This window comes from Rhinolophus sinicus, linkage group LG01 (genome assembly GCF_036562045.2).
Source record: "Rhinolophus sinicus isolate RSC01 linkage group LG01, ASM3656204v1, whole genome shotgun sequence".
Taxonomy (NCBI): Eukaryota; Metazoa; Chordata; class Mammalia; order Chiroptera; family Rhinolophidae; genus Rhinolophus; species Rhinolophus sinicus.
This window is the reverse complement of record NC_133751.1, coordinates 191247286-191272810: the sequence shown is the minus strand read 5'-3', so window position 1 is coordinate 191272810 and position 25525 is coordinate 191247286. Positions and strand designations below refer to the sequence as shown.

Below are 25525 nucleotides of genomic sequence, written 5' to 3'. Positions count from 1 at the left end.
GTTGACACTCATGCGTGTGTGTGTGTGTGTGTGTGTGTGTGTGTGTGTTACGGGGAGATGGAAAAAGCAAGTTCATTTTCAAATGCTAATAAGCTTCACTGACATTTAGCATATTTGTTTTCTCTAGTTTACATACAACTTAAAGCTTCTATTTTAAACAATAAAATAAAAGCTGCAGTTTTAAAATGCTGGTGTTAACACAAAAGCTGCTTTAATGGAGCACAACATAAACACATGCTTTTGTTTGCTCAGTCTACCTAAACCAAAGTCAATTCCCTCAACATCTCATCTCTGAGATTTCTACCTTGTTACGAGAGGAAAAGCTACTTTTCTAATTGTACTATTTTCCCCCCCAATATTTAGAAAAAGGTCACTACAAAAAGATGCAAGAAAATCTAGGGGCCTTCCCTCTGTCGGGACACAAGGCACTGGCACGGCAGTGTGTGCAGATGAAACACGGACCTTACACTTCACGCCTGTCAGAAGAGAATACCTTTACATGAAGATCTGAAGCGACACTGTATACACACCCCCACCTGCTCTGAGGCCAGGACTCAACCAGCCAACGTGCTCAGGCACAAGTTTAGGCCACCCCAGAAAGGGTGGCCCAAGAAATGGGCACCGGATTATATGGCACGTCTCAGCTTTGCCAACGCTTCTTGCTGATACGCACTGGCCTGGTTCTCAGCCCGTACAGCTCATCTCCCTCAGCACCATGGGCGTTCTGCCCCAGAAGCGACTTGGAAGACAGGCAGTTTCTCCTGAGCTGTTCAGGACACGCTGCTGGAGGCGTCCCTCTGTCTGGTCTAGGAGGAGCCCAGGAGGATGTGGATTGCCGTCCCAACCTGGCCTGTGACCTTCCACAGGTCTTCACCTTTTGAGAGACAGGCGACCGCACCAACCACGAGTTCCTTAGCAGGACGTTAGGAAGAAACAGGAATCTAGCACCCCAGCCCTAAGTCAATGCTAAGTCACGCCCACAGCCCGGATTGGCAGCCCCTGCTCTCCTTGACCTCCTGGCAGCCTGAGCAAACTATGCAGGACCTCAGTGCAGAGTGGGCTCAGGCTCCGAGTCTGTTCTCAGCAGGACTCACCTTGAGGAGGGGCATAGCTGCGCGACAGCGAGCAGTCTTAATGTTTTTGAGGAAGTGAGATTCATCCTGAAAAGCAAGTCACATAGGTGAGTAAGGTCAAATGCTGAGTGGACGGAGACAGAGCCCACACAAAGCATGACCTGGCATGGCAGGGAATCGAGGATGCTCCCTCAGCACTTCCTCATTCCAGGAGACAGCGGAGGGCCTGCGGTAAGGACCCAGGCTCTGGAGCAGCTTCTCCCACTACATTCTGGGCGAGTCAGTTCTCCACCTATAAAATGGGTAGCGACTCCCCTGCCCTACTCACCTCACAGGCTGCACTGAACAAACTGCTGAAAGGTGACTTCTGCTTTGTTAAGACACACCTGACCTTTGCGTGGCACTGGAGCAAAGTGGGCTGAAGACCTACTGTGTGCCCTGCCCTGGGGCTCAGCCCTCACCCCCAGGGGTTCGCTGTACAGGAAGGACGTCAGCCACACTGACAACTGATCAGACGATGCTATAAGTGCTGTCACTGAGGCAGGTGTGACAAAGTACTGTGGGAACTTGGAGAAGGGAAGACATGACTCCTGACTGCCATGTTTAGAACATGGAGTTTGGTTATTTATAGCTCTGCATTCTGTGCATAAGCAAACTAGAATATGTCATACTTTCCAAAGCCAAATGAGTAACTAATACATTCTTAGTATTTAAGGAGAAAATTTCTATTTTGATATACATTTAAGTTACTTGCTATGTGACCTGAGCAACTACTTGACCTCGCTATAGTGTCAGTTTCTCCATCTGTAAAATGGGTATAATTCCAGTACATCGTGTACTGCGATGTCCAAGATCTTAAGCGGGGTCACACACATAAAGCCCTTAGAACAGTCTTGCCACTTAGTAAGCGCTTAGTGGTATCAGTCACCATAGGGTGGGAACACCGGGGAGATCCTAGCTCGGTCACTAAAGATGGTCTATAAGAAAACGCCCCTGGCTCCATTTCAGCTAAAATGAACCAAAAAAAGGACCTCAAAAACACAATGTAGGGGAGTGTGAGATGAATCCCCAAATGTCACTGTATCTACTCCCAGAAACCTGGAGTGTAACATTCGTACTCCTGTCTGATGATGAGCCATACGACAGCCAAGAAAAAGGGGCTTATAGAAAGAAATAGCACAAAGTCCAGAGTATGTGGAAGGGACTGGACCCTTTTAACCAATGGGTAAAAATGTACCACAATTATAACGAACCACTATTATATAACTCACCACAAGGAATGGCTTGTATCTTCATATACAAAAGTGTGACATAGAACTGTCACTTTAGTCCTTTCTACAACATTTCTCTGAAGTCAGAAGAGGACAGAGATCTTAATTAACTGAAGAACAAACTGTCAATGGTGGTAAGCGGCTTGCCAAAAATCATATGGCAGATTAAGCACTGAGTTGGACACAGAAAGACGTGAATTCTAAAGCTAGGTGCAATCCAGCTTTAAGCAATGACTCTCTATCTTGCCAGCTTCGGGCCTATGGTCAAATTAAGTAACCTCTCTCATTGTCAGTCTCACCAGCTCTGAAATGGGGATAATATCTTCCCATAGGGGGCCATCGGGAAGATCAGCGATTACAGGTGAAATACCTGATACAAGAAAACACTCAAGAAATGAAGGCATCATTCCTCCTACACATCGTAGAAAACCATCGTCTTCACCCCGGGGTACTTCTTTCAATGTTTTCATTTCACATGCATGCTAATATTTTTTCAAAGCCACACATGAATTTGTGCCAAACCAGAAATGACTCCTTCAGACTCGTTACCCTTCTAGTTTTGAAACAAATAAACATTTAAGTTTGCTTATGCTACAGTATGGTACTCATGCTCAAATCATAATCATAGATCCCCAAGGTCAGGACCTGTGGCTGCTCCTTCCCTTCTCTGAGTTCCCATGATATTTGGTCCACACGTCTGTGAAAACACTGTATCACCATCTGGTGATCTGTGCACGTGTCTGTCTGTCCTACTGGATTGCGGTTCCCTAGAGAGCCGGGGCTGACTGTCTTTTCTCCACACCTTAGTTCATAGTACTGTGTAGGGCATGGAGCTGGCACTCAACGGTTGGTTAGATGAACACAGATGGTTGCACCCTCCCCGGCCTCCAACAGCCAGCCCCGTGCTGGGAAACCCAAGGCACAGAGTCTCTACTGCAATCTCGTTGACCTATGCGACTCAGAGGCTTTACCCTTTTGGGGCCTCCTAAAAACTCCTTTCTCTCCTGGTGGAGAAGATATGCACCCTGATTTTGAGCATCGAGAATTCTCCACTGCCAGGCGACAACTCTATTTTTAAGAGAAGGAAAATACCACTGGCTCTTAAAGTTCACACATTTGAATCAAGAAGAACCTTTCACATCGTCTGGAGGCATCAGGTTTCACTGTTTTTCCAAAAAGAAAAATGGAGGTAAACTTGCATTGGAAATCATCCACCACACACTTTGCCCCTGAATGTCTGTTAGCGGTTCCCTGGCCTGGGGGTGGGAGAAACTGCACACCTTTCCTACTTTTCACTTGTGAGCCATGCCACACACTGAGTACTGACGGAGGTGCCAGCACCAAGTCTCTTGAGAGGCTAAAGGAAGGCAGGCCAGTAACTGGAAGATATGCTATCACATACAGGAGCAGGACTCAAGTAAAGCCATCTTTAAAAAAACAACTTAGAGTGAAAAGTGCTTTCTTTGAGGTTAGGGGGAGGGAGTGCCTACATATTGACTGGAGAAAAACTTATTAACTGTTTGAACTCCGTGTCTGAGACATTCTGACAAGAGGGCCCAGGTGATGGCACATGGTCTTGCTGTCCAGGTTGCAGTTACTGGAGCCTGGGGCGGTCTGGAACCAATGGGCTGGCCTCCATCCATGCCCTCACATTGGGGAGAGATAGGCTAGCAACCCCCAATGCAGACCTAATACGTCACATTTTTCAAAAAGCTCCCCAGGAGATTCTAACATGTAGCCAGGGCTGAGACCCGCTAATTGAGAGAGATGAAACATCAGCTCCCCATGAAATAAAAACAATGACTTCTGTTCTCCTAGAGACTGAGTGGGGCTCCGTGAGAGTACAGGTATGAAAGTTCTCGGGGCTTTTAAGAAGAAAGTTTCCAAGGAGATAAAGTCCTTAAAGACTTTGTCAAGTCACTTACTATGATGACAACTTTGAAAGGGGTTTTTAGCTGTTTTTCCAACTTGCTCAGAAGGTCAAAACTGACAATGTTGACTAAGCCAGCGGTCAGGCGGTCCTTGCCGGTCACCACGACATTGATTTGGTCTGGGCTCAGGGACGGCAGCCACTGAAGGAAGGCCTGGGGATGACAGGAGGGAACAAAACCAAGATGTCAATCAAGCCCAGCAGCGCCAGCTGCGACCCCAGCCAGCCCATCAACTGCACTCTCTCCGTGTGGACCAACGTTAATACTCCCTGAAAAACAAACTTGCTCTGTGTCCCTCCACGTCCTCCTGCGTTTGCTGTAACCCTGTCCCCACGAACAGCAACCACCTCCATCTTCCTCATCCATCCCCTCCCCTTCACTTTCCACTAACAGGACATTTCCCTCCTTCACGAGCCAAGTGCAGTCAGAGCAGTCACTTTGTGGTGTCTGTGGATGTCCTTTCTGTAATCTCTCACTAGATGGCACGTTTCTATGGGGAAATGTGACTGTTTTAAGAGAAATTTTATAAAGGAAGTTTCAGCAGAGCTTGGTATACTGAAGGCACTGATGACGATGAAAATATTTATGTCCATATTTTCTATAAAGCCACCTGCTCTCTCCAGAGAACTTGCCATCCCTAGCCAAAGCCAATATCTAGAGCCAACAGAAGGCCACCAGGTGCCTCCATGTCAGCGCTCAGGTGCTGTGCCTGGGCCAACACTATTCTGATACCGGGAGTGCTGGCTCTTTCTCCAGTCTCATCGGACCATGTGATTCTTCCCCAGAATTTTTGAGGGTTCTGTGGGAATCTAACACACACAAAATAAATCTGTGTTGAATTACTAGTTTCTAGAGGTACTGGCAGAATTCAGGTCACAAGCACAGGATAAAGTTGCAGCATCCATTTGTAAAGTTTTGGTTTCTCTCCACAAGGAAGGGAGTGCCTGTGCACATGGCTGGCTGACAGGCTGCAGGCAGAGCTGCCTCTTCTCCAGGAGCAGTTCCCAGGGACTCAGGAAGAGGTCACGGTCTGGGGAAGCCAACACCACCAGGAAGAGCATAAAGCTGGGAAAAGCTGCAGACGATGAACTGGGGCTTCCTTCTACTTCAAGGATTTTTATTCCTTTCACAGCAGCACTCTGGTCTCTGGATTTATGGCAGACAAAGCTCAAGGCTGATGATGATACAGCTGAGGGCACGTCAGAGTCTTCAGCCATAAAGGTACCCTACACACAGCGAACGCCCTGCCCTGCCCACACCACCCTCCACAGAGCACAAAAACTCCGAGCCAGGAAGTCGGGGACGCGACGTCCAGGCCCGGCACAGCTCCTCATCAGTAGTAGCAGTAAGTGTAGAGCTTAACCCCTTTGGGACTCCATTTTCTCATCTGTAAAGGGGACTAATATCTAGTGTGTCTACTGCACATGGCTATTATGGGATTACAGAAAAATGAAGGAGGTCAAAATAGTTTGAAAATTCAGTGTGGTCCAGATGAGAGGTGCTATTAGCAGGGGTGCAAGAAGGACTCGGGAAGTGTCTGCCGATAGACGGAAGCAAGCCTGAGCAAAGAAGCCCTTTGGTTTTCTTCCCTAAAGGTAAAACCTGATTCTAATTTGGAAACCCATGCGCCTAGCCTCGACTTGGGAGGCTATTTCATCTCCCTTCCTGCCTTCAGCTGAAACAGGGTCTTTAAAGATCCCAGGCCCTGTCCCCAAGCTGTTATTTGATTACTCTTACCCTGAGGAAAACTTTCTTTGTTAAAATCACAACACAAAGAGAACTGACCTGCTCCCAGGTGAAGCGCACAGACGATGGCACCACCACCAGCAGCGGCCACTCCTTCCGGTAGAAGGCGGCGATACAGATGGCCTGGATGGTCTTCCCCAGGCCCATGTCATCAGCGAGTAGCAGACGGCCTCCTTTTGCTATGGCAAAACTGAAAGCAGACAAGGTAAGGGCAGTGACACAACTCATGTCCCAGGGACACGAGTTACCTGCCATCACACCACCACGTACCAAGCGGTACACATGGCCCAGTGTGGGCTACCATGCCAGCCAACACGGGCCCTGCTCACAAGAAGAGGCCTGCTCCCCAAAGAGGGAAGAGCAGGAGCCAATTGGGGGCAGAATAATAATAATTTTAAAAAGAGTCAAAATAGGGAAAGTGTGAAATGGTGGCCAAAAGGTAGGCAGAAGCTCTAGAAGATAATTAGGTCATGGAAGCCAAGGGAGGGAGTTTATAATAAGGGAGTCACCTTCAGCCCGGTGCAGGTGAGGCCCAGGGGGATGAGAAAGGTAGAGTGGGAACAGTCTCTAATGAGGGGCAGGGAGGGGAGCAATTGTTTCCGTGAGAGACCTGCCTAGAAGGGGAGGAAAGAAAGAGATGGCGGGGTCAAAATACAGCTTTCTGAAGATCAGAGAGGGTGTCGTGTGCTAAGGGCAAAGGGAAGGAGGCAGCAAGGACAGAAAGTTCTGGGGAGGAGGAGGAGGAGGAGGAGGAGGAGGAGGATGGGCAGAGGAAAGGGTGGGGCAGGCGTTTGTCTGGGAGGGAGCAGCACTGCTGCTCAGCCCAAGTGCTCACTAGCAGGCAGCCTCCAGGGTCCCACGGCCTCCAGTGCGACGACTCTCGCTAACAATTGGTGAGTGAGGGCACATCCCACTCCTCTGGAGCCCGACTGGCCTGGGTTGGAATCCCTCCCCCACCACTTAGACGCTGTACACCTCGTACAAGTCTTCTAAGCTTGTGCCTTGGCTGTCGGTGGAAATCACAGGACCCACCCCTGAGACTGTCGCAAGGATTCAAGAAGTTCATATGGAAAGCGCTTAAAACATGCTGACGCCATCGTGTAAGTGCCGGGAGGAATGTTCCTCTTACTGCTACTCCTATTACTCCACAAAAAGGAGGAAAATAACCGAGATGCAAACAGTAAAAATGTCTTGCTCAAGTCACCTGATGACTCAATGAAAAGCTAAAAGGATCCTGCGTGCCAGGTGTCTGGTCTCCTGTTCCAAATAGCAGCCCTCTTTCATCTGAATTCCTGAAAAAATGATCATTTGCTCAGACACTGGAGAAGCCAGGCCACTGGCTCTTTTTTGTTCCCTCTCACACAGTAAAGACAGAGAATGTAACCTCTTCTCATCAGCAGCTGGAATGGCTGACAAGAATGCGAGGCTGCATGGGGCTTTTCTGAATTGCCTGGAAATAGCGTTTCTCTCCTTGAAAGGCCAGCGTTCGACAAAGGTGGGAAATAGAGTAGCAGATCTGTGGGCGGCGTGTGGCCAGCACGCCCGGGCTCCCAGCGCATGCACACAACAGGTGCTGTGTCACAGCACTTCTCTGTCCTCCCAGCAGCCACAACAGCCCACCCAGTGAGGGGTCATTCCTTCCAGCAGCCCTCAGGCCGTGGCCACCGTATTCCCTCAGTGGAAAGGCAGGGTGCCACCTCACCTCTCTGAACAGGCCCAGCCTCCTCTAGGCACACCTGCCTCGGTTAAATCTTTTGGACCATTTCCGGGATCAACCCACGACTCAGACAGACGCAGGGAGGGCAAGTGTGAAAAGACATTTTTTTTACTTCCCTTTCTGATTTACGAAACGGATGCCCAGGGCAGACAGGGAGCACCCAACCCAGAGGGCCTTCTGTTATGGCCCCTTCAGCACAACCGTTTATGACACGGTTTAGTCCATCTGGTCATTCTCAAAGCAGAATGGACCCTTGAATTTCAAGGTCTTTCCTTTTTCCCTGCCCTGAGGTAGGTTGCCCAGCTGAGGAACCAAATGACAAAAGTGAGAACAAAGAAAACACCGGGATGATAGAGAAACAATCACACAGCTGAATGCCATCCTCTACAGGGTGGTTTGGCTTAACAGAAGAAACACTGCACTCATCATTAGAAAGCACGGATTTAAGCCCCAGTTCCCCTTTTGCAAGCGGAGTGACGGTAAGCAGACGGCCGTCTTTCTGAGCCTCGACTCACTCGTCTCTTGAGAGAGACCATTTACTTAGTCATTAGCGGAAGCTGATGTATATCGAAAAAATTTTGCTCTGTAAGTTTAAGGGAGTTTTTGATTGTAGTTCTTACATATGAAAACAAACAAACAAACAAACGTGGAACTGACAGCCCTCTTCAGAGAATAAAAGATAAAATCTAGATTTAATTAGAAACTGTCGAAGAAGAAAAAGTATAAGCACCACTAGCACTTTTAGAGCCATAGAGAAAAGGCTGGAAACTGCCGGCCATGCTCCGTTCTGACGCACACGGCCTGGGAAGCCTCGCACACAGAGCCCCTCAGTGGAGACAGGATTAGCCGGCATGGCCGGCACGTACCACACGTGCCCAAGGATCTCTGCCGGAGCCATGAAGAACTTGACACTCCAGGCAGGGTGGACAAGCTCTCGCTCAGCATTAATGAAGGGGCCAGATGAAGAGAGAGCAAAAGAGAAAACCGCCCTGAGCCTGAGTAAAAGGAGGCCCAAAGGACATCACAACAGATGAAGGACTGAAATGGCAAAGTGTGTTACTAAGAGGCAGGGAAGCCGGAAGGAAAGGAAGAAACGGTACGGGCAGGGCTGGGGCCGTGGGACTGCAGGAAGGTGTGACTGTGCCCAAACCACACACAGAAGAAAATCTGTCCGAGACAGTAGCCAAGCTTTAACCAAAACACCACAGCGGGCTGCACGCAGGCAGGCTGTCTTCACTTGTCTGTGCCATTGACCATTTAGTTCCTTCCCTTGCTCAGGATTCTCCTCCAACCACACCACCTAGTAACAGATCCAGCTTTTATTATTTTTTCTGGATGGACTATCAAGACCCTCTCTTTCCTCTTCTCGATCTCCCATATTTTCACCAGAAAGCAAATTCAAACCTGTGATTTTACTTCTCCCAAGAAACTGGAAAAAAGGACAGGTCAGCACATGGGTTTATCTTTTTTCTTTCTATCACAAGAGCACCCTGACTTCCTGTTGGAAAACTACCACCTCCCACTCTCAGCTCAGGTAATTAGTGTGGGGCAGGCCCCCTGCCTCTTGCTCAGGGGTAGCCTATCACCCGGCCTCACCAACAGGACCTCCAAGGCCCCCAGCCCCAGTGACTGGCTGGTTCCAGCATCAGCACCAGATTTCACACATTTCAGTGGTGGACCCATAGGAAAGGCGTGCTTCCACTGGGCTGCTGAGCTGATGGGTACAAGCCAGAAACCCCTGGCAACCACAGCCACCACACTTGAGGAGCATCTGGCTGAGAACAAAGCAAACCAAGAAGAAAGGAGAGCTGAGAGATGGACAGAATCCTGATGAGAGCTTTTAGAGACCCTGGGTTTTCTATTGCATGCCCCCTGAGAAATCTCTTTCCTTAAGCTAGTGTGAGTTGGGTTTCTGCACACTGGCAATAGGGTCCTGATTAAAGCATGGAATTTTAAATCAATGGTTACAATCAGGCTTTGGTAACTGCACAGCTGGCTGTTTAATGCCTAGATGCTTCTAGACGCCTGTGAAAGATAAGAATTCATAAAAGAAGGAGTATCTGAACACAGCTGGTGGTAAGTGATGAACTCTGAGCAAGTGGAAGATGAAAAACTTACTTGACTCCAGCTCTCTGAAAGGGCAGCAGACTAGACACGAGTTTGGGGTCCACTCTGGAAAGGTCTGTCTCAGGGATGTCTGCTGTGGGACTGAGAGACGTCTTCTCCATCTGAGAAGCGAAAGCCAGGGTGAGTGTCTTGGGCAGAGGACTCAGCTGAACTTGTGGAAGAGAGCGTGCCCTTTCAACTAGGAAGGAGAACAGAGGCATGTGAATTGGAGTCTTATGTCCAAGAGATCTCGTGAAAAGAGAAGGGGCTTCAAAATACAAAGTTCAATGGCTGAAATTCTGCTTCTTCTCAAAAAAGAAACTGGAGAGAAAATCAGTGACTGACAGATGTATCCCAGAGAACTAGTTTTCCCTCGCTATTCCTTAATTTCTGCAAATAAGAGGGCAATCAGTAATACAAAATTGATTTTCTACACTATACACACACCAGAAAGAACTACGAAGTGTTTTCATCACCCATTTTTTAACCTACAGTAATTTTAAAAATCATCCTAGTATGCCCATTCCAATAAATAAGGACCCATATTCTTAAAAACAAACAAAAAATCAGCCCAGAAAAAGCAAGACTTAGAATGAATAAATCTTGTTTCCATTGTCCTTATGTTTTACTTTGGTTTCGATGTTTGAGAAGTCAGAGAACTCTGTAACCTGCTGGTAACAGGCAAGGAAGCACTGTGCTCTGTACAGAGAAGCCGTTAGGTGTTTCCGAGAAAGACAAGGATGGATGGTAGTCCTATTTACAAACAATGGGCAGAGTCCATGCAAAGGCCACATATAGTGCAACAATGCATGTGGCCCTGCACGCTTGACTCTTTCCATAAAAGAATAATGATTTCCCCTTGAGAGGTGAGATTTACAGTAGTGAACTCAGGGGTGAAGCAGCTAGAAAATCCATTAGTCTGGAGGTGACCTGCTAGCTCCCTACTTATCCTCTAAAGCAGGTGTTGGCAAGTGAAGGCCTGTGGGGCAAATCGGCCTATGGCCTGTTTCTGTAAATAGTTTTACTGGAACACAGTTGTGCCAATTTGTTTATGGTCTACGGCTGCTTTCAGGCTACAATGGTGAAGTCGTATAGCTGAGACAAAGGCTGCATGGCCCAGAAAGCCTAGAAGATATACTATCTGGCCCTTTACAAAAAAGCTTACCACCCCCTGCTAAGCTCAAAGTCTAAACTATTGCTAAAAGTGACCATGACTCTGACTCTTTCCATTAAAGTTTATATGTAGGGGTCTTTACTTTCCTTCCAGTGTGCTGGTTCCAGACCTCTATCTAATGAATGGGGAAATCTCTTCCTCTAGTCAGAGGGCCATTAACCCAAGTGGGAAAAAGAAATTACCTGATGTCTCCATGGAAATGAAAGCAAATTCATGTCATTGATTTTGCTCTTTGAAAGAACTTAGCCTCAGCTGATTTTAAAATTAAATAGGGGGGAAAATAATTTATTCAATAGAGAAACAGAAAAAGAATAACCCAGAGATACAAATAAAACATACACTTGGGGGAAGGGCAGGGAAAAACAAGTTAAAAAATGACCAAGTTAGAGAAAAGATGCTAGACCTAGAGATTGGTAGAATCATCATTAAACTACTAATCACAGCCTGCTGTCCTACGGGATGTAGCTTTCTACATGTTCCTCCTTTTTAGTACTGGCCTTTGAAAAATCTAATTAGAAGAGTGAGCATTGTTTACAGGTCCTCAATTGCTCTTTATCCTTTATATTTTCAGGAGCACCCTGGGAGAATCATGGTAACCCATCGAGGCGACAATTATCCTCAGGAAAGAAAAAACCGGGTATGTTTCATTTCTACCCAATATTATTTGAAATTGTAAGGTTGTTAGTTCTCTATTCCATATGGTCATGTTTTTTTCTTCATATCTTCACAAGGTATTACAAAAGCCTTTTGCCACACCATCAACTGGCTACCACTGCAAACACCGGTGTGCAAATGGAGGGCTGAGCCATCTACTGGTCCCTTAAATTGCTTGGTATTTTCAATCCATTTAAATCCATTTCCGTCCTTCACTAAATATGTAGCAGCTATTTCTGGAAATAGTCTGCAAGAACAGAATCACCAGGATAAGGAATTAGGTAAGGCTGACAGCTTTAATATAAAAGAAGACTGTCCACATTGACACAGAAATACATTTTATGCCTCCAAATTAAATGTGAGCGTGCTGATTTCTGCACACTTCAGGAGACTGCACCCTCCATGTGCTTTCAGAAACCATTTTCATTTTAATCCTACTGATCTTCAGAACTCACCTCATGAAAACTAAGAAATGGCTGATAATCCAGCTGGTGTGAAATGTAGTGCTTTATAAGCATTACGTTCTTTCAGCCACTCAAGAGGAAAAAAAAAAAAACTGGGCTCCTCTGTTTCCTACCAACTGTCTCCAAAACCCTATGCTGCTATGTCAGCCGACTGGGTGTGATTCTGAGAAAGCCCCCGTTCGCTGTCAGTGACTGGGCTCCTGTCCTTTCCCCGAGGCAGGAGCTGACAGCAATGTGCTGCCTGGCTACTGAGTCATCTAGAAGTCATTTCTGTGAAACGGCTCCTGGACAGACCACCACCGATCCACGCAGCAGAGCAGAGATATGCATGTTTTCAAATGGGAGCTGACGAGACGGAATCACTGAGGGGGATGCAGAACGCTTCTGGATGTGACAGTCAGGGGAAAACAAAAGGCCTTATGCCAGTTTCACTACGGGGAAAGGCCTCAAGTCACTTACAAAAGACAGAGAGGGAAAGCTCTTAGAGTCCCCTGATCTGGAGAAAACAATTGCCACCACATCATCAATGAGCATTCATATACTCAGAAGGTCTTAATGTCATTTTTAATTAGGCACATGTTACAGGCACATGTTCACTAGCTCAGGGTCAATAACCTAGATTCACACATGAGGAACCAGCCCGAGGGATGAGGAGAGGTGCAAAGCTCCCGTTTACCGTCCGCGAATGGTGGGATCAGAGCTAAACCGGAACTGCGGTATCCCGCAATGCCCGGTCTCTTTTGCCGCTTAGTTCGTGCATCTGACTTCTAAATTCCCAAATAGGTCACGTTACAAACTCAAAATCGCAATTTCAGTCTGATTTTTGTCACTGACTTTATCGTGACCCTGGGATGCTCCCAATAAGGAAAAAAATGGTTTCCTTTCTCTGGGTCCAAGCTTTTCCCGATTTATGAGCTGGGGGGAGTATCAGTCTTCCCTTCCACAAGACATTATAATCACAAGACTGCACGTAGAAAAGCTATCTGAACCCTAAAATCGAGAATTCTTAACTCCAGATCCATGGTAAAATTAATACCCAATGCAAAATTTTAAGTGTGGCCATTATGCGTATTTTTCTGGATGAAGACGCCATCATTTTCATCAGCTATTTCGAGGAGCCTATGGCCCACAAGAGCTGGAATCATTATATAACCATGAGTCACGATTTTTCAATATTATATTCATCTGCTAATGCTGTAAGTATCCTGCTTTTTGTCATTCCACGGAAGTCAAGTCTTTATAACTAACATATTTACATGTCTTTCTGTGGTCAAAAGGCAAGGGGACGAGAGAGAAAAATTCACTCCTTATCGTTCATCAAAAATTCAGCTTTGGCCAAATAGTTCACCCTGAATCACAAGTTCCGAACAGCAGCAGCCATGGAGTCTCAGATCAACGTCAAGCATCCTTTCTGCTTCAGCTAGTGTTTCCTGACACCAAGCATCCGATTGTATCCAAACTTAACCTCGAGTTTGCAACAAGTCTTTCCTCAAGGAATTAAAAGCTCTTCCCTTATATTTAACTTCTGGTAGTAGGGCAGATATAGATTAAAGAGCCCTTTCTTTCTAAAGGGACAAATGGAACCAGAATGCTGAATCATCTACCTGATATTGCATAGTATGTCATATAAAGAGACAAAGGAAAGAAACCCAGCTTTTCCCTCCTCCTTACAGCCCTAGCCTGGTGGGCATGAGGGCCAATGATTTTGAGCTCCCGGGTTGGATCATGTCTCTCCTGGCCTGACTGGTCCCACCACTGCCTGGGAGGCCCACCAAGGCTTCAGGGGGGTCAAGTGGGAGGAACATCAGCTGTGTCAGCTGCATAGGCACAGCAGAACCATGACAGCTTGGCAGGCAGGTGACAGACTGGGATCCTAGGACAGGCTAGGCTCTGGCCATGTCCCCCTTTGTCGGGCACATTAGAATGTAGTGCCCCACCCAAGCAGGGCACAGAGAAGAAAACTGAGGAGCCCACACTGGCTTCTCCTTCTTGTAGTCTTATCTGTACACATATCCCTTCCCTTGGTCGGTCTCCAAAGTGCTCACTAAAAGCTTCCGCACCCTGGCCTAGGCTTTCGCCTCTGGTAGATCGTCTGGTTCTAGAAGTAAATTGAGAGGCTCCTTTTAGAGGGAGTCTAAGTAGATTACTACTGAGCAATCCTAGCTCACCTCTGGTCCCCAAAGTCCACGTACCCTCACTTCTAATACTTCTGGGATGGGTGGGAGGTTTCACGGCCTCAGGAATCTGACTGGTACCGCTTCTCCCTGATGGAAGAAGAGGCCCTGTGTCCACCTGGGCTGTTGTAAAACCACCATCTCAGCAGACAGGCACGCAGCTGCCTGAGAACACCTCTGCCTTTACTTGTCCTGCACACAGCATGGGATGTCACCGCAACGCAGGGAGGAGGAGGTTCTTTTAAAATACATCCAACTTAAGGCAGGTAATTAAAGCTTCCTGATAGCATGATCTAAAACAAGCAAGGTGGGCATCTCACTTAGTTTATTGTGGTCTTCCAAGAGAAAGTTCCACTTCCTGGTCTTGACATCTGCAATGAGAACAAACAAACAAGCAAACATGATACTCTGCCCTTTTGCTACAGCCCCACACTCAGTCTTCCCTGGTTTCATAAACCTCCAGTGAGCTCGGGGGACATGGCTGGTCCTGTGCCTGGCACTGGGGATACAGAAATTGAGGGTGCCTGCCATTGAGGTTTTCACAGAATTCAGGAGGAAAGACAAACAGTCACGGCGACAATACTGGGTTGTAAGGGCGGTGACAAACTGTGCTTTGGGGAGACGCGACGGGGGATGGCCCAGCAGGTCAGAAATGCCCTGAGTTTCTGAGATCGGGGGTAACAATTATAGCTTACACTTGTTCGGTGCTTCCTTTAAGCCAGGCATGATACCAGGAGATTCACACCCACCTTCTCCTCACTATGCTCTAAGCTGGGCACTACTTCCAGCTCCATTCTACACATGGGAAACAAGCTGCACGTGGTCGGAACGGTCACATAGCCTACGTCAAAATCCCAGTTCTGCCACTTCCTAGATGTGTGTGACCTTGGGCAAGTTGCCTAACTTCTCTGTGCCTCAGTTCTCACATCTGAAAAACGAAGATATTAAAGCCGCTGCCTCACAGGGTCCTTGGGAGGATTACAGGAAATTTAAATATAAAATGCTTATGAAAGTGTGCCTGGGACAGTGAGCACTCAAAATAAAGCAATTTAAATCATGACTACTGTTATTATTATTATGAGGCCATCTGGTTGGTATCGTATAGCATAAACTACACACAAAATTAACTAAAGGGTAAGCATCTCACTATCCAACAATGGCTAATTACCTAAGAAAGGTTACCCTCCCCACTAATCTATCTTCTGAGAAAATCAAGAAAACTTCAACTTGACAAATGCTTTCTGAACAGCAAAACTTAATTCTTCTCTGTATGACCACTGGAAAGCACGGCGGTCAGGGAAAAAGCATTATGGACATAGTGGGTCAGATTCCGGAGAAAAGCAAGGTAGCCTAGGTGTAATCTGACAGAAAGCCCCAAAGCTGACAGACTACTCTTACTGTGGGAAGAGGGCAGGAGATTCTTCCTGAAAACAGCTGGATCCTGACACTGGCCGAGCAGCAAAGGGGAAAGTCTGCAAATAGGAGTGACGGCAAAAACTCCAACTGTGGGTTTGGATGTCTGAGTGTGGGCAGGACGGGGTGTCGCTCTTTCAGCTATGCACATTCCCAGAACAGCAGGCTGTGTCAGGAGTGTGATTTCAAAGGTCACACTTTTCAGAAGACCCAGGTCATCTGAGATTGCCTGTTAAGGGCCACCCCAAGCTGAAGCCGAACTTCATAAGGGGGCAGGAGAGGCAAAGAATCCTGGCCCTTGTGTGAGCAGCTGTCTCCATGACTCAGGCTGAGCCTACCACATCTCATCGAAACTCTGCTCACTGGCCTGCTCTTACCAGTTAAAACTCTGTCCTCTAAAGGATAAAAATGTAACAGGCAGAACCGTCTTCCTCCTGAAGGAGCCCCAAGCCCTTCGATGAAAACTCACCGAGCAAGTAATTCTACAGAGGCGTCTTCCACGACATTGTCTGAACATGATGCTTCAAAGGCAAGAGGTGTTAAGGGTTTGCTTTCTACTTGCCAAGGGAAAGGCTACAACCATGTCAAGAATGGGAATATTAACCCATAAAAGCCACACTGTTTTGTAAGACAACATGGCCCAAGCTAAGAATGAAACCCAGGAAATCAGAATTCTAAAACTGACTTTTGCACCTTATCCAAGGGGGCAGCTTTTGAAGAACCTCCCCCAAAATAAAGGAAAACTGCTTAGCTTTGGGCAGTGGTTGTCAATCCTGGCTGATTACGAGACTCACTGAAAGATTTTAAAAATACCACTGCCTAGACCCACCTCAAACCAATTTACTTGGTATCTCTGGGGGGGAGGCAGGCATATTTACTCTGGGGCAGGGCCCAGCAGTCTGTGTTACCAAGCCCTCCACGTGGCTCTGGAGCATGTTCATGTTTGAGAGCTGTTGCCTTGGTCCGCACAAAGGCGTTTATTTTTATTTTTAGGGTAAGCATCTGTTTTTCAAGCTTTGCTAAGGACAAAACATAAACAGGTAGATTTAAATGGCTGAAGCCGGAATTTACCTACTTTTACCAAGAAGACACTGACCAGGTGACTGGGGAAACTGTGGGGTCTTCTCTTTGGGAGGCCCTGAAGGACAAGACAGGCCCCACTATGTGTCCCCGACCTGGCACAATGTAGGTATCACTGTTCTACAATAAGAGGAGCAGATCCAAGAGGCTCTACCAAGAAAAGTCATTTCTGAATATTGAAAGAGAGAGAAAAACACCCTCCTCTGAGATCACACACCACTGCACATCCTGGGAATCAGGCAGAGGCCAGTAACTTGCCGTAATTTCCGGAATCCATCTGTTTAAACAGTGTGACCAGCTCTTCTGAATAGTCGATGTCGGCTTCGAAGCGGGCCCGGGAGATGAGCATGCACTGCCCTTTGACAAACCTAAGGGAGGAGGCTGACGGCAGGCTGGTCTGCGCCACACTGCTGGCCCCTTCCAAAGGCTGCAGGACGACCGTGCGCAGGCGCTGGGCTGCTCTCACTGCCGAAGAAGAAGAAGGACAGAAGTGTCAAGGTGGGTGACTTCCACGTGCCCTGGGACACACAGGCAGGCCGAGGAGGCAGGGGCAGGGGGCAAGGGGCATTCTGTCCGGCAGGTGGGCAAGAAAAGGCACGGCTGGACTGGCAAGGTTTGCAAGTGCTTTAACTGGGGCTTTGGGAATTTCAGTATTTGTTAAACATAACTCTTCTGCTCCTTAAGCTTTCAAATTACAACACTTAGAAGTCAGAAACTAAAAGGAGGAAGAGGGATCTCACCAGAAGGAGTCAATTTATTAGATAATTTCTGCTGCTGTGTCAGAGAAGCCACTAGAGTCAACCCACCAGAAATCACCCATTTAATCCTGTTTCCAGGCCACTTCTCTGCTTGGAGAACAAGGGAAAGAGACAAAGGACTGTCGGGCCACAGGAGCACAGTTTTGTACCTTATTTTACCTATTACTGATATATTTTACAGGTTAATAGATTTGACTACATAAAACTAAACTGTCAAAAAACACAAACTGAATTGAAAGGGAAAACTACTGAATAAAGATAATTGCAAGAATGATAAACAGAACTCAAACTTAAAAAATACCAAGACCACAAAAGATAAGGAGAGATGTCTCTAGCAAGAGAGGGGGGGAAATGACTATTAAACATTTTAAGAAACGTTCAACTCTATAAATCATCAGAGAAATAAAAAGACATTTTTTTACTTATCAAACTTAAAAGATGACAAAAATAGATATCTGTATTGCTAGTTGGGAACAAAACCTTTTGGAAAACAATGTGGTAATATATAGCGAGAGCCGCAAAAAGTGATCATAATGACTCAACTTCTAAGAATCTCTCCCAACTAACAATCGAAAATACAAAATTTATGGATAAAGGTGTTTCTTACAGCTTTAATGTGGAAAAAACTGGGAGCAAATTAAAACAGACAAAAAAAACCTGCAACTACTATAAAATAATAATGCCAATGGTAATTGACAAATTGAAAAAAAAGATACAATAAAATAGAAGAAAATGATTTAAGCAATTTATGACACATTCATACAATAGAATATCATATAGCCATTGTTTTTAGGAAGAAATTTTGGAAAAGCCAAAAACACAAAAAAAACAGTGTTAAGTTCAACAATATGAAATCATTTTTTTAGAGGTCAAAGTGGTCCAATAATGGACACCCACATTTTCATCACTCAGAATTAACTGTTAACATTTACCATTAAAATAAAAACGCAATGCTGGAATACTAAGTGAAAAAGGCAAGATAAAATTGCATTACATATATAAAATTTTGTATATTTTAAAAGGGTGGAAGGAGCAAAACCAAAATGTCAATAGTGGTTAACTGAGCAGGGAGGTTATGGGGGATAGTTTCTCTTCTTTGCACATTGATATACTTTCCATATGTTCTACACTGAGTATGTGGTGGGGTTAAAAAAGCAAAATCCAGAGGTACACCCAAAATGACAAAAAGACTGATAGAGACTGTCTTTACATATTATATTGATGAAAAGTATAATCTACTAAGAAGACACAGCAATCATGAACCTATCCGAAAATTTAAAAAGAAGGATAAATGCACAACTCCACAATCATTAAGACTGTTCAAGGTACAGCGTGGTGGATAGCAGATCAAGTGTGCAAAACACTGCTAAGGAGCTAAACAATTCATAATCAGTAAAATTCATCCAAAACCTATATAGAGACTTTTGTGCCCATTAAATGGTTTTCAAAAAATATGTGGAGAGTGAGCAAAAGCAATCATACCACACAGAAAACCTAAATGAATTTGCAAACGCCAAAGTCATACAGGTCACCATGCATTGCAGCCAGAGAACAGGAGTAAAAAGATGATAAAACAGACAAAATCATGACAGAGGAATTCACTGATTTAATCCACACAACCATGAAAACCAGGTGTCAAGACCTGTAATTCTAACCCAGAGGACTGGCTCTACCCCTCCCAACACCTTACAAATGGATTAAAATAACAGTAAAAATGAGCCTCGCAAAAAGGTCACCAGCAGATACCAAAGAAAAGCATACCACCTAATACCATACGTTTTAAGAGATGGAGGCCAAGGAGAGAAATAGGAACTTCTGCAGGGGGCTGTCCCATCAGCCCCCAGGAACTGTACTGGTGCTCCAGAGAATTCTACTTCATGTCCCAAATCTGTGCAAGAGTGACCTCACCATGCATCCTCATCTTTTTCGTTTTGAATGGCGGGGAGGGAGGGAAGAAAGGGCATAGAAATGGCTCCTGGGAGATGAGAACACGCAGGGAAGAGGTGCAGGCTTAAGGCATTAGGAGGTGACAAACTTTGGTGTAGGACTGTCAACAAAATCTCAGAAGACAGCGGTGTATGCAGGGTCCCGACGACATCCTGACCTGGCCTCCCCACACCTGGCCTTGGCTGGAGTCCTGCACTCTCGAGTTAACTAGCCACATGGAGAGTGCTATGAGGATTTGGGCTGTCTGTTGAGATGTAAACCTTCCTGGGGGCAGGGGTTGGCATAGCTGCCCGTCATGGCTGGAATCAGCAGGCCAGTGGGAACATGTACTCTGAAGTCAAGACTGTCGGGGTTCGAATACCAGTTGCACAATTTATTGGCTGTGTGACCCTATGTTAGTTACAAAGTCTCTCTGGTCCTCAGTTTTCCCATCTGTAAAATGGTTGTTCTATGGAATAAGAGACTTAACCTATGTAAGGGGCTTAGCACAGACTGGAACGTAGCAGGCTCCATTAAGTGCCAGCTTTTGCTAACACTACCAGTGACTTTTACCCAACGAGCTGACTCACTAGACTGGCCAGAGTGAGAAGGAAGAAGAACACTGGGATGGGGCCCACAAGCGAGACCACGTCTGCTACTCCAGAGAAACTTTTCAATTCCAGTATTTTCTGCACGAGGGGTGACGACACACCTACTTACTCAGGGCACTGTAGTCGCTCATGCTGAAGTTCCATGTCTTGGTGGCAGGATCTGAAATGAAACAGAAGTACATGGTCTGTTCACAGTGAGGTTGATGACTGTTGTTATGATTTGTACTTGAACACTCAATAAAAGCTGAATGAACGAACGAATGAATGAATGAATGAATGCTACCTTCAAAACAGGTGACTGACAAGCCCCCACTGATTTACAAAATCTTTGGAGAGGACAAATAGCAACTATAAATAAGGATAATGCTTTTTATATTGTGAAATTCAAGTCAGGCCCTGGGATGCTAAGGGCCTTACCTAAGAGGGCTGAGGGCAGAGGTGGGACTGGAATCCAGGTTCTCTGAGACCCAGTGTAGTCTGGCAAAGCTCAGGTATGAGAAGGCGTGTGCACGGAGGCATGGCAGAGCTAGCTAGCTACATCCTGGCTCTGCCCTTCAGACAAACCTGAGCATCATACTTCACCTTGCTGAGTCAGTTCCATTGCCTTTAAAATGAAAACATCTACTTTCATCAAAAAATACTTGTTAGGCTTAAGTGCTACAATGCATATATAGCACCTGGCAGCGGAGCTGGCCTCTCATTACACATTCATCCATTCTCCATATGGCCATGCAGCAGCCCCCAATTTTGGCAGCTGTTTGAAGGAATGTCTATGACAAAAGGAAACACAGGCTAAAATAGAAACATGTTAACAACTGGATGGACAGAATGTGCCAATGAACCCTCTTCATATATATGAGGAACTGCTGTATTAAAAGAGACTCTAGAAATAGAAAACAAAACAAAACATCTACAGAACTAGACTGAATGAACACTCATTACCGTATCTTCTGCTGGGCAGACTCTTAAACACAGCAATAAGCTCTGCATTGTATCCAACCTGCACCTGGAAACCGTCTCCATTCCTTACACATATTCCCTCCTGGGAGCTTACTGCTTTGGGGAGTGAGGCCCCCAATTTCTGTTGGAGTCTTCCCTCTGTTCTGGGCGTCACTTGTCCCGAGCCATAATGGACATCAGAAATGTTCTGCCCAGAAGTGGAGGGTTTCGCTGCCGTGGCCTCTAATTCAGGATCCCTGGGAAGCTGTCCAGAGGAAGAAGCTGGCGTATCCTGGGAACTCTTTGCTTTGGCCAAAGACTCATGAGTTGTGTTAGCAAAGGGTGTCGATTTGGTCCCGTGTGATGCCTGAGGATGACTCTGACCTAACTCATAACCTGCGAGCTGCTGGATGGAAACCCCTGGAGGACTTTGTGCCAATGGAGGGGAGATCCCAGTGAGAGTCCTTTGACTTGGGGGGCTGTGGTGTGGGCAGGCTGTGGACATCTCTTCTTGCCTCTTCCACATCCCTTCTGCCCGCTCTGAAGTACTGAGATGAACACTGCGGGCGTCATGAGGTCTTTGGTCACCAGGAGATGAACTACTGGGATTCTGTTGCTTGAAAATGACACCATGGCTCACTGGCTTAGAAGGATCCCTGGGGAGATTCTGGAACGCGCCTTGCTTGGACTGGGAAGGGTGGGTAGTGATGGAGGGGCCTGAGCCGGCGTTCTGATGCTGTTCTAATAATTTCTCGGCTCTACGGGCCAGAGCCTTTTGTCGATTCACTTCAATCTTTTCCCTCTGCTCCTCTGTAAGAGGCAAGGACATTTTAACAGGGAAATGCTAACGCAGGAATGGCAATCTTTAATCAGAAACGTGGCAAAAGCTGAGGAAGGAGAAAAAAAAAAAAGATTGAAATACACATGAAATGTATTTTTTCTGTTCCAAACTTGATCTTAAAAGCTTTTGTCCCAGGAAATGCACAAGAACAAAAGGATATATTAAAGTTTCTTTTATAGTTACACACACACACACACACACACACACAGACACTAAAACAATGACCCTGACAAAGAGCAAAAAGCAAGATTGAATCCAAGCTGAAGCAGTATTTCAGTGGCAATATTTTTCTCCCTCTTATTCCCTAGACAAAGTGTGTTATCAGATCCCAAGGAAATTACGCAGTGGAACCTAATTCCATCAGATAATGAGAAAAACATTTCAAACTAGAAAGGACATGGATTAGACCGACATGGATCAAAACAACCACCTACCATGGTGTGATACTTGCTAACGTAGACTCTTCCCAACCTGGAAGAAGGAAAAAAGCATTAGCCTCACAAACTGCACACTAAATTCACCCCTTGAAACCAATCCCCTTATCATTCCTGGCAAACCAATCTGCAGGCGGCCAGCTGCAACCCATAGCGCAGCTGGCCTTACGGCCTGCCTTCCAAAATGCACTATCACGCCGCAACCCAGTGACTCTTGGAAAAAAACAAGGGGGAAAAAAAAAGTAATACATGCTCATTGTTACAAATTCAGATGCTACATGAAGACGTAATGAAGAGTAAAATTAATCTGCAATCTCACCATCCATCAGTAACTACTGTTCAGAGTTTACAGTATAGTTCTGATTTGTTTTCTATTCAGATCCATAGACACATCCCACATATTTGGAATATATATGCATTTATTACAAAATAGGATGATTATATACATTGTGTTTTGTACCCTGCTTCTTTACTCAAGTCATTTTTCTACGTGCTGAGCCACTTTTGCAATATTCTAGAACCAGGGAGTTGGACACCAATTTCTCTGACTGCCTTGGTTCAGACTAAATAGCCCCCACCCGTGTAATAGCATGTCATGCTTATAATGGTGACATAGGGGGCACCCCAGAGCACTCTTTAGGCCTCTGAGAGGAGCCTGAGGGTTCAAAGGTTTCCTTCCTGCTGGGATTCCCTTTGGCCAGAATCCCAGGCAATATCCCCAGAGACTTTCCACTTCCTCCAACCACCAGCAGTTAGGAAGGGATTGGGAGAGGCTTTGTTCCCGGGGTACAGATGAAGCCCTGAAGCTCCTTGGGTAACTTTCCCACCAGGCTTTCCAGCACCCCCGAACTCTCCAGGTTAAGGCCCGAGGCGGCAACTGCTTCCATTAGCCAGGGGCAGCAAGACCATGGGATGAAGTCCCACTAATCAGCCCCAAACCATAAAGCCATTGCACCATACGGAGGCCCCTCTTCCCCCGCTCGCTGGGACCTCTGTTTCTACCCCATTTGGGGGGCGCGCCTCACTTCCGTCCCGCAGTAAGGATGAGCCACGCTCCATTTCCATCCCTTAGTATTATCTCCACTTGGATTCATCCTTCCCTTTGGCTCACTCCCTGCTCCAGGATGGCATTTGGTCTCGTCCGCCTTCCTCCCAGTCTCCCTTCTCACCCGAATGCGAGCCACATTCACCGCGGACCCCGAACCCAGGCGCGTCTCCAGAGGCCGTCCGAGCCGGATTACGCTTCCGGGTGGACCGTTAGGACCGGCATTCGAGCGCGACCAGTTCGCCAGCTTTATTGCAACGGCTGGGCCTGAAAGGCGTAGGGTGCTTGGTCACCGAGGAACTACACTTCCCAGCGTGCAACGGGACCGCAGTTACGCCTCAAAAAGTAGGAGTGATGACCCCGAAGACTGGAGCAGTGCTGGAGTTTCTTCTGGGATTTGTAGTTTGGGCCAGGCTCCTGGCCCGCATTCGGAACGACGCATAGTCGTGGGCGGGGCGAGGCTGAAGGGATGCACCCTGGGAATTGTAGTCCTCGGTTCCCCCAAAGCTTAAGCCCAGCACGGATCATGAAAGCCTGGGTCCCAACGTTGAGGTTTCCAAAACTGGAGTCTCGTTGTCAGAACGGTCTCCAAAAGGCATCGCAGACGGCCAGACTGATTTGGTAGTTCATAATAAAAAGTATTCCCTCGGGTATCCATTCCTGGAGTTGATAACCTTGCAATTTAAGTTCCCATCTCAGGAACAAAGGCGAAGTGAGCATCATCGTCGTCATCATCAGGCATTGCTCTGAGCATTTAATAAATCATCTCCTTTAACCCTCACTACAACCTTATAGAACACACATTGTTGGTATCCCCTTTTTACAGATGGGAAAACTAAGGGCTATTCTATAACTTTTTCAAGGCCTTGTTAGGCGATTCGTGATTCTGAATCTGAAGGCTCCCCCCGCCCCCAAGAACAAAATTAGTAAACTGATACTATCAGAGTCAGATTAACCCATTTCTGAGCCCCAGCACCCTTTTCCTTCCACAATCAACTCCAGTTTACACATTGGTGGTAAATGTAATATTCCCCTATAGTCAGTCTACATATGAATGCTACTTTGTTTTCATACATAGCTTATTTAAAAACAAATAGGTAGATCTCTACTTAAGGATTTTGGAAAATGGCCAAGACATATTGTTAAGAAAAAAAGCAAAGCACAGCCATGCATATAGTTCGATCCATTAAAAAAATTTATTACCTATAAGAGTATGTAAACTTATAGAAAAAGGTCTGGGAAGGAAATTTAAAAACTTACCAAACTCTTCAGGATCAGGAATATATATTTTTTTGAATTATTTGAATTTTCTTATAATCATCATATAGAACTTGTGTAACTTTTGAACCAGTAAATCAGTTTTTTTTTTTTTTTTTAAATGACAAAGATATTGGCCTGTCTTATTGGACTTGGCTGACTTTTAATATTAGAAAGTGTTCAAATCTCAGCTCTACCCCATTTTACTGGCCACATAAACACAGTAACTGTGCCGCCATGTTCTCATCTGTAAAGTAAAGATGGAAAACAGTACCATCTTGCTAAATCTTGTTGTGAGAATCAAAGCAAGATGATATGGGAAAAGTGCTTAGTGAACTGTGAAATCTCAGAGCAGATGGGAGAGGGATGTTGCTGTTATTTGAGGTAAATCTTCTTAGGTCTTTCATTTCTCTACACCAGGCACCCATTTCCCACTATGTAATATGAACAGAAATGGATGGACAACTTTTCCTGTCCTTCCTGTTTCCCACAGAATCAGTTAATTTGCTAAGAAAGCTGGGTGCTGTGCACTTCACCCATGCCTGCCACCAATTCCTATGACAGTCACTTCACTTAGTTGTGCTCAGTCGTCTCACGTGTGAAACGATATATTGCCCTTCGGTATAGCTAAAAGGGCATATGGATGAGTGGACCTTGGATCCTAGAATTCCTATGGATTCATGAATCTTATCCCCCAAATCCCAATTTGGTAGGTCTGGAATTGGATTAAAAGATGTGATTACCTTTCTCGCTGTAAATTTCTAAGAATGGGAAATTTAAATAAGAATTTAGTAAAAACAAAACAAAACAAAAAAAGTAAACTAATTGGATACCACTCAATATTCATCTCTACTTGGCCAACAGCATCATTTATTGAGGTCTTACCATATACAAGGCTTTAAAAAAATAAT

At 45.9% G+C, this 25525-nt stretch overlaps 1 protein-coding gene across 2 annotated transcripts in view; it reads right to left on the bottom strand.

The window, feature by feature from the left end:
• Window positions 1–23720, bottom strand: part of SMARCAL1 (SNF2 related chromatin remodeling annealing helicase 1) — a 50664-nt gene extending 26944 nt beyond the window's left edge. The window contains exons 1-10 of one of the 2 annotated variants that reach the window (XM_019727054.2): window positions 23482–23720; window positions 22313–22349; window positions 21041–21924; window positions 20208–20258; window positions 17062–17268; window positions 14631–14681; window positions 9857–10043; window positions 6061–6211; window positions 4270–4428; window positions 1095–1160 (exon numbers count right to left, since the gene is read on the bottom strand). In XM_019727054.2, the coding sequence (XP_019582613.2) occupies window positions 1095–1160; window positions 4270–4428; window positions 6061–6211; window positions 9857–10043; window positions 14631–14681; window positions 17062–17268; window positions 20208–20258; window positions 21041–21866 (1698 nt within the window). In that variant the 5' untranslated portion in view covers window positions 21867–21924; window positions 22313–22349; window positions 23482–23720. The remainder of the gene's footprint in view (window positions 1–1094; window positions 1161–4269; window positions 4429–6060; window positions 6212–9856; window positions 10044–14630; window positions 14682–17061; window positions 17269–20207; window positions 20259–21040; window positions 21925–22312; window positions 22350–23481) is intronic. The other variant, XM_074312945.1, reaches the window with a different exon arrangement.
• Window positions 23721–25525: the final 1805 nt, after the last annotated feature.